General features: G+C 39.7%; 1 protein-coding gene across 1 annotated transcript; it reads left to right on the forward strand.

Annotated features, from left to right (window-relative positions):
• The first annotated feature begins 8044 nt into the window (after positions 1–8044).
• Positions 8045–9016, forward strand: LOC140507548 (olfactory receptor 52P1-like). Its single transcript, XM_072615598.1, has one exon. It carries the CDS (start codon positions 8045–8047, stop codon positions 9014–9016), a length of 972 nt encoding a protein of 323 aa, XP_072471699.1.
• Positions 9017–9931: the final 915 nt, after the last annotated feature.

Genomic DNA, 9931 nt, shown 5'->3' on the forward strand with positions numbered 1-9931 from the left:
CCCAGGAATATGATAGCCATAATACAGAACTTACAAGTCAAATTAAAAAATAAAAAGAACTGCAAGTATCTAGAAAGAAAATATTCAAGATCCAAGAAAATATAATTTCTATGGCTAGAAACATACAATATTTGGCAGTAACTACTTTAAAAGGATAGATCTTGTACTACCATATTTTTATAAGGTAAATAAAAAACCTTATAATAAAATATAACTTACCCAGAAAAAGGGTATAATTCTACCTATGGGAAAAAATGATTTTTGATGGAATAGATCACTTTCAAGTAATGTTCATGAATAGACTGGAATGAGTAGAAACTATTAAATACAGACACAGGAGTCGAGACACCCAGAGAATAGGTGCACCTTTAATGGGGTAATGGGACCTGAACCCCTAAAAGAAAAAGACCATGTCTTTGAAAGCAGCCCAGTCCCTGAATTTTCCCATACATTTCAGCAGCCCAGATCACCGGAGCCTTGGCCCAAGGCCTCTGGCAGGCCCCAGTCTCCCTAGACCACATCATTAGTTTACCTGACATTCCTTTCACTGTTTTCCTTGTCCGACCCCAGATTGCTTGCATATATCTGTCACTCCTTAATCCATCTAGATCATCTCATTGGCCAACTTCATGCCCTCTCACTATTGCATCTGGCCTACCCAAGACTATTTACCACCCCTTAATGCCATCCAGATACTTTTACTGTCCTTTTTATATCAAAGCCTCAATCTCACCCTCATTAAGCTGCAGATTCACTAACAACTCTGCCCATTTCTATTGCCACTATAATAAATTGCTCCTTGACAGGAAGATGATGGCTTGAGTGCAAGAATTTACTCCAGGTGGAAAGTTTTGTCATTCCCAGCAATCCCAAGCCACATCAGCTGGGTGGCACAGTCTGTAGATTACCAGTTGTGGAGTCAGAAGGACCTGAGTTCAAATCCAGCAGCATTTGAGCCTTTGGAAGGGGTTAAATGATGATGAGTCTCTTACATTCTAATAGGGGAACAAAGGAGACTAATATCCTTCCTGGACTGGAAATCAGGAGGTCAGAGCCCTCAGGGACTGCTCTGTACTTTACTGATGTGCCAGTCACTTTTGACATCTACACAGAAATCAGGTTTGTTATCTACAAAATCAATAGGCTGAAATAAAGCAGGCTGTTGCTTGGGGCTCTTCTGGGCCAACTCCCTCATTCCAGTCTACCTAGGACTTTTATGTATTTCTTTGTTCCCTTCCTCAAAGAAATATTGAAGAAGACTACCAGGTTTTGTGATGAGAAGCAAAGATATAGATAGAAGTCATGCTGAGAACAGGCATACACATTAAAAACAACAAAACAAAAATAGAATTGTACTTTGGAGACCCTATCTTTTCCATTTCTCTCATTTTTTTCTTTGATGCTATACCCAGATACCCAAGATGGATTCTACTCAATGTCTTCTAAACAATTGGAAATATCTAAAAAACAACAATAAAAACTATCAACTAATTACAATCATCGTTTGTTTTTTGTGAACCTCACCCATTCTACCCATCTAAGATCAATTAGTAAATTGTCCCTTGGATCTTCCCACTCCTTTATCGACTACAGGAGTGTTGAGGGCCAGGGTGGAGTGTGGTTGACAAGATCAGGATAGACCTTTGGGGAAACTGCTCTTTGAGACTGTGCTCATTATCCTCTGGAATGGCTCTCCATGCCCCCCAGATGTTGCTGTCTCCCTGAGACAAACAAGGGAATTACAGAAAACAAGGGATATGTAAAATAGATGCCCTCTAGGCTCACAGTCTTTAAGACAAGACTGATTAAATCACTAGGGCAGGAGACAAGCAGAATGTCACATAGGCTTGCAGTTTCTGTCCATAAATATCCAGACCCTCAGATCAATAAACGGAGTTGGTCTTTCTTCTCCCACCTCCTGTGTCTTTCTTCTTCACCACATCACCGAGCCGTGTAGGGACGCAGGCCATCTGCTACATGGGAGAAACTCTAGGACATTTTTAAATTCTAGGAAGGAAATCAAAGAATTAAAATTTCTTCTTTCAGAGAAGGATGTAAGTGTTTGACTCTGTCTCTCCTTGATTGCTAAGTCTTCCTTGAACAGTCCATGAAGACCTATGGAGTCAATCTTAATTAGTCAATCAGTAATGTCAGTCATTCCATTTTGGTTTCCTAGGGTGAGAGTGGTGGCCAGGAAAGGAAATGTCTAGGGTTTCACAAGAGGGATTAACTGATCCATTAGAAAGTGAATTGATAGACTTTTTCCTCCTTTGCACTAAAAATATTGGATAGACGATTGTTGTTCTTTAGGTGTGTCAGACTCTTATTGACCTCGTGGAGTCAATGGTCTTTTTTTGGCTAAGATAGTAGAGTGGTTTGTCATTTCCTTTTCCAGTGTGCCCCCATTTTACAAATGAGGAACTGAGGTAAATAGGAGTTTAGTGACTTACCCAGGATTACACAGCTGCTAAGTCTGAAGCCAAATTTAAACTCAGGTCTTCCTGATTTTGCACCCAGTATTCTATCCACTGGGCCACCTAGCTACCAGCTAACATATCACTATTACCTCTAGGATAAATAAAACATCCTGTGACATTCAAAGTCCAGCACAATCTGCCTCCCACAGACATTTCAAGCCTTATACATTACTCTCCATTACCCATTTTTTTGTCAGACCAAACTCATCTTTTTTTGCTTTTCTTCACACAGGACTCTCCCATGTTTCATCTCTCTGTGTCTCATATAACCTGTCCCTAGGCCTGGGAAGCATAACCTAACTCTATTTTATTCAAAGGTCAAATTCAGGGTCACCTTCTATATTAAGCCATTCCTGATTCCCCCAAATTCTATCTTTGATGAAATAGGAGTTTTAGTGAGCAGAGCTTTATTTCTAGATTTTTGTTTCTGAATTTCCCAAGCCTTGTGCAATATCTAGCATATTGCACGTGCCTGATGAATGTTTGTTGATTGATTTTAGCTGTGTTAGTGAGCATCTGCTTTTACCCCATGACCCCTCCAAATTGCTGATAATAAATTTTGCTTTTGGTCCAAAGGATTTCAATTCAATTGATCTTAAGCTATTATAATTGCTGACACATTCTTTTGAAGTTCCCATTATACCTCAGGAAGCTTCACTATTTATTTCAGTCCCATAGCATATAATTTATGGAAACATAGATTTATCACCCTTGAATAAAACAAAACATTCAAAGTCATTTCTGCCAGAGCTCTTTTCCAGTCAAGAATTCCCTCAAAAGCCTGAAATTATTTGATACTATGACAGTTGTTGTTGTTCTGCTTATCCATTCTCGAAGAAGACTATGACATCAAGATGATAACATAACTTGCAGCTGACTTTAATTTGAGTGAGGGAAGGCTGTGCAAGTTCACCAACCTCACTTTCTTCTCCTCAGTTGTCGGGGTCCAATGGCCTGATATTCATCAGGAAGGCTGGAGATAGCCCAGGATGCATTGCGAGACCCTGGCCCTTTCAGGCTAAGGTCTTATCACATTCTTACTTTGAGTGAGATGCACCCAATCAATGAATAGGCTAAGTGTGTTCATCCTTCATTGCCAAAGAAGACCATGCCATCAGAGAAATGATGACATGACTTTGTTCTGAGTGAAGGAGGTCTGTGCAGGTCACCAGCCTCACCTGTCCTCCAGAGCCATCTGCATCAAGTGACCAGACATTCATCAGGATGACTGGAGATGACCCAGGATGAGGCAATTGGGGTTAAGTGACTTACCCAAGGTCACACAGCTAGTGAGTATCAAGTGTCTGAGGTGAGATTTGAACTCAGGTCTTCCTGACTCCTGCAATGGTGTTCTATCCACTGCACTACCTAACTACCCATGGGCTAAGTAGTTACTCAAGGGATGGCCCCTTTAATCAAAAAAAAAAAAAATCAAACTCAGAGGCGAAGACCCTCAGGGTTCCTGGATAAAAGAGAAACAATTACTATGACAATTACTCACATTTGGGAATACTCAGATTTAACTCTCCTGCCTCAGGGGAGCATTTCTAACCTTTTCCACTGGGCCTAGAGAAGAAAGTCCTTTGAGAACCAACACCAGCTCCTCTACTTCCTATATGGTTACCTGTCTGTCCCCTTTCCTTTTTCTGCCCTTTAAGAGCCACAGTTCATGCTGTTTCTCTGAAGATGATACTGAGAACTCTAAGAGTCTAAGACCGTAGGCAATTCAGCTCAAGAAATAATAGTGTGGAATCATCTAGAGTGGTATTCCAAGTAGGTAAGAAAAGTTCCATCCCAGGGGACCACAGAAAGAGACAGAATTCCAGAGATAGGAGGTAAGTAAAGCAGGAGTGGTAGGATTTGAGACTTTGGAATGATATTACTGGAGATATGGGAGGTGATTGAAAGGGCTTTATGTCTAGCAGACATCTAGGAGGGCTCTCTGACAAGGCATTCAAAGGTACCTTTTAGCCCCACAGAGCGCTGATTTCTTTTTCAAAGAATATCTTCTCAGTCATTTCCATCAAAACAAAATCCAGAATGTTGAGGTTTTCAATGTAGAGGGAACATTACCTGTTGAGATGTCAATCGCAAAAATACATTCAGTCATGGACAGCTTAGAAGAGGATAGCGATAGAGCTTTAGATGTGACAGGCACTTTAGAGGTCATGGGGTCTATTTCCTGTCTTGAACATGAACAAAACTCCTCTCCAGAGAAAAGTGAATTTGAAATGAATAAAAACACAATGGAAGAAGAAAAAGGAGGACAGAAATGTTGGAGGATATTCTGTATGTAACTTCAGAAGTTGGAGTTTGAAAGTTATACAAAGAGGTTGACACAGAGAAATAATGAAAGATATGTTAGGCAGAAATGTAGGTGTTAGGAAATGGAGTTACTACATATACTTAGTCAAGGAGTCCAGACTTTTTTTTCCTGTAGGCAGTAGAGAGTCACTCTACCTTTCTGAGTAGGAAGGCAGTTGGAAGGGGTAAGGATGAAATAGGTTTTATTCTATTGTCTCCAGTGAAGGCAGAGGCATCCCATAGAGAAGTGATGGGTTGTTCCAGGGAAAATACTGTGGATTGAAGCCAGGGATGGGATAAACATTAAGGCTTTGGGGGCATTTGAGAATGGATAGAAAGAGAGGGAAAGTTTTAGAGGGAGTGGGAGAAGACCAGCCTGCGTTTATAATTGAACACCAAATTTCGATTCCAAATTAACATGGAATGTGATAGAAGTGAGACGAGGAGAGGGATGTGGGAAGAGGGGAGGAAAGAAGCAAAGAGAAAAGGAAAAATAACCAGGAATATTACAAAGGAGTTATTTATGTAGAGAGCTGAAACTCTATTGGGTCTCAGCCCCTCTATATCTGTTCTCTCCCTGCCCCAGGTTAAGCATCCTCTTCTCTGTCCACATATCGGTTCCCTTCAATCACCTCCTCTTTCAACCACACCTGACTTTTTGGCTCAAGTTAGATTCAGGGACTATAGCAAAGGGGTCCTACCTTTTAGACATCTAGAATCCAGAGTGGAATCTCAGAGGAAAATTTGAAAGGAGCCACAGAAATCATACACTTTAACCTTCATCTGACCTAGAATAGAAGTGTTGAATAGCTGAAAGAGTACTATTGGAATAGAAAGGGGAACTGGATTAAAATTACAGTGCTGATGCTTATTCTAGGACCTTTGATAAATCATTTTTTAAATAATTTGTTATCAATTTTTAACAATCACTTCCATAAGTTTTAAATTTTCCTCACCTCTCTCCCCAAGACAGCATGCAATCTTATATGGGTTCTACACATATTAAACACATTTGCACATTAGTCATGTTGCATAGAAGAATTAAAATGAAAGGGAAAAACCATGAGAAAAACCAAAGCAAAGCAAAACATAACAAAAGAGAAAACAGTCTGCTTTATTCTACATTCTGACTCTATATTCTTTGAATATGGATGGCATTTTGCATCATGAGTCCTCTGGAAATGTTTCAAGTCCTTGATGTGAAGGTCTAAGTTTATCAGATATAGTCCTTGAACATTGTGGCTGGACAAATCATTTTAATCTCATTTTCCTCTACTGTAAAATGAAGATAAAATAATACCTACCTCATAAGATCATTTTGAGGATAAAAAGAAATGATGTAAGTAAATGCTTCTCAAATCTTAAAGTATTCTATAAGTGCTAGCCATCATCATCACCTTTCTTATTAACATTTCATCATTATTATCATTTATTATTAATTATCGAAGTCTAGTTATCCCATCAAAAAAGGAACTGAGGTGAGAGGTGAGAATGGAAATACTTATTCTTAACTTTAAAAAGTCAGCACTCTAATATTACTTGTTTTGCTAAATGCTCAGAAACCATCTCTTTAATAATATCTTACAGGACTGTTCAATAATTAACGTCATCTTAGGGCTTGATCCATTTATTTTATTCTAATTTTTGAAAACTTTCCATTAGACCATGATTTTTTACAGAGAATTGACTTTGGCTCAGCAGCCACAAAGAATTACAAAATCTCAGTTGGAAGGCACTTTGGAGGCTATGGAGTCTACCATCTATACTTGACCTAAAATGTCTTCCAAACGATCTCTATCAAGTCATTGTCTAATCTAATTTAAAGGCTACTAGTGAGGGGAAACCACAATTTCCAATAGACACTCATATTCTTTTGGCAAATTGTGATTATTAAAAAAGTTTTTCTTGATGTAGATGCTAAATCTGTGTTTCTTCATGTATTGGCCTTAAGGAATGACAGATTTGTGCAAAGATAACATCATAGATGGAATGTCATGTATGGTGGATATCCAGTTGGCCTGTGGGACTGTCATAGAAGGAGGAGGAAGGATAATGGACAGCCTTATGTACCAGGTTGAGAATTTATAATTCCTTCAAGAGGTATCAGAGAACCTGGAGATTTTTGAGCACAGGACTGACATGCTCAGACTTACCTTATAGGAAGATCTCTTTGGCAGTCATGTGCATGGTAGATTAGGTAAGAGAAATACTAGCAAAAAAGAATCTAATTAGGAAATCCCAACTCTCGCGTTTAGATTGTTTGACTGGGGGAAGAATTTCCTATACGTGGAAACAGAAAATAACTGATGCAAACAAAAAACTCTATATTCGTTAACAGCACTGTGGTAGGCAAAATAATTTGTAAAAAAGGCTCAGTGATTTTGATTCTGAAGTAATAAATATAGTATGCCCAGGTAAAGAATGTGATCATTCCACTGTATACATTTAATTTAAATTCAAATCAATACCCATTTATTAAGCACCTGCTACATGTCAGACATTGTATTAGGTGCTGATGACACAAAGACAAAAAATCAAATATTTCCTGCCTTCAAAGAACTTCCATTCTGCTGGGAAGAAACAACATAAAGTTCAATGCAAACTACCAAAGTAAATTTAAAAGTTGGACAAAATGATGGCATATGCTCATAGAACCATAGATTTAGAACTTGAAGGGACCATATTGGTCATCAAATCTAATCCATTCATTTTACATATATAGAAGCTGAGGTTGTTTGATGGGTAGAGGAGTGAAGAGATCTAATACAGAATGTCAGCCCCATCAAATCAGGTTCATTGTCTTTTTCTGCTAAGAAGTAACTACTCACAATAACAGAATGTGCGATGCCTACCTAATTTCATTGTTTATGGTATAAGTCTCCCACCAGTTCTAGGACTCCTCTAAAGAAAGAACTTTGTAAATCTACACACACCGGGGCCTTCCTGAAGCTATGGACCTTTTCTCTCCTTACGTAACAGGGAATCCCTGGGGTGAGTTCATTAATGAAGTTCATTAATTAAAGATATTATCTCTCTCATCAAGCTAGGGGGTCCACAAGAGGAAGATATCTCCCCCATCACCCTAAAATGTCCCTGAGTTTAGGGTCATATGTTCCCCAAAAGATCAGGATGTCTTTGAAAACAGGGTCTATATTTCCTCCTTCTTTTCTATCCCACTTCAGCAATAGACATAAACACCAGTCTTTTATGTTTTGACACAGGGGTGATTACTGTACCACTAATACTTACTATCCCATCCTAGCATGTTGATCTCCAACCATTCTGCTGCTATGACCTTCACATTGTTGGGCATCCCTGGCCTAGAGGCCCAGCATTTATGGCTTTCCATCCCCTTTTCAACCATGTTTGTTGTTATCCTCATGGGCAATGGTGGCATTCTTTTTCTGGTGGCAACAGAACCCTCCCTTCAAACACCCATGTATTTTCTCTTGGCCCTGCTGATGGTGTCTGACTTGGTATCTACCTTGGCTGTGCTTCCCAGGCTCCTTGGCCTCTTCTGGTTTGGTGCCCATGACATTGGCATCAAAGGATGCTTTGTTCAGATGTTCTTCATCCATTGTTCATCTGTAGTGCGTTCAGCTCTTCTTGTGGCAATGGCATTTGACCGCTATGTGGCTGTCTGTGAGCCACTCCGTTATAGTACCATCCTGAACCACACCCTGGTGGGCCAGCTGGCATTGGCAGCCCTTGTCAAAGGAGTAGTCCTCATCTTCCCCATGCCATTACTACTCCAGAGGCTGACCTTCTGCAGGACAGTCATTCCTCATACCTACTGTGACCACATGGCTGTTGTGAAGATGGCTTGTAGTCATACCAAGCCCAATCGTGTCTATGGACTGTTTGTAATCCTCTTGGTGATAGGGTTTGATCTCCTGCTCATTGGAGTCTCCTATATACTGATCCTACATGCTGTGTTGGGTCTCTCGTCCCGAGATGCCATTCTAAAGGCGCTCAATACCTGCTCAGCCCACTTCTTTGTCATTCTCCTCACCTATGTGCCTGCACTTTTCTCATCAGTTACCCACCGCATAGGACCCATTATTCCTCCTTATATGCATATCCTTCTTGCTAATCTATACCTACTCATGCCCTCATTGTTCAACCCTATTATCTATGGAATGAAGATGAAAGAGATTCAGTACAAAATGGCAAAATGTCTATGCAGGAAGGATACTCTGGTCATCAACCTAAGACACAAAGATGGTAGTGAATAACTAAGGTGGGTCTTTGACTCTTAACCCGATACTTTGGCCATACTATATTCAGGCTGGAAACAAATCTTAACCAGCCACCCCTGTGCACGTAAGTCTCTCCCAAAAATGCAAACTACCCAGGCTCCTAACATGTACATGTTATAATTGATTAATTATCTGGATTGGCTTAATCTGTCTTGTGCACTCTTTGTAGCATAGAATGAGTTCTAACCAGCATCTCATCTAAATTGAGAGTAGTTCTCAGGGTCACACAACTAGTAAGTGTCTGAGGCCAAATGTGAATTCATGAAGATAAATCTTCCTTATTCCAAGCCCAATGCTCCATCCACTGTACCAAACAGCTGCCCATGTGTGACTTTGAAAAAGTACTTTATAAACAAAAGTATAAAAGAAGAAATATTAAACATATCATTTATTGAATACAGTGCAATAAGAATAATAACCAATAAAAGGCCAGGAAATTGTGTGTGTTCTTCCTTCATTGCTGAAGAAGACCATGCCATCAGAGAAATGATGACATGACTTGTATTTGACTTTGTTTTGAGTGAGTGAGTGCTGTGTAGGTCACGAGCCTCACTTCTCCTCCAGAGCCATCTGAATCCAGTGACCAGATATTCATCATAATGACTGGAGATGAGCCAGCATGAGGCAATTGGGGTCAAGTGAATTGCCCAAGGTCACACAGTTAATGACTGTCAAGGGTCTGAGGTGAGATTTGAACTCAGGTCTTCCTGACTCCTGCACTGGTGCTCTATCTACTGTACCACCCAGTTGCTCCTTCAGTTTAGTATTAAAACTTAAATTAAACCTAAATAATTTTATATCAAAATATTGATAGGTCAAAGCTTAATCATAGAAGCAATAGATAATTTCATTAAAGGAAGTGACAAAGATGACCCAGCATTGGCAGCTAGT

Source organism: Notamacropus eugenii, chromosome 5 (assembly GCF_028372415.1).
Source record: "Notamacropus eugenii isolate mMacEug1 chromosome 5, mMacEug1.pri_v2, whole genome shotgun sequence".
In the NCBI taxonomy this organism is placed as follows: domain Eukaryota; kingdom Metazoa; phylum Chordata; class Mammalia; order Diprotodontia; family Macropodidae; genus Notamacropus; species Notamacropus eugenii.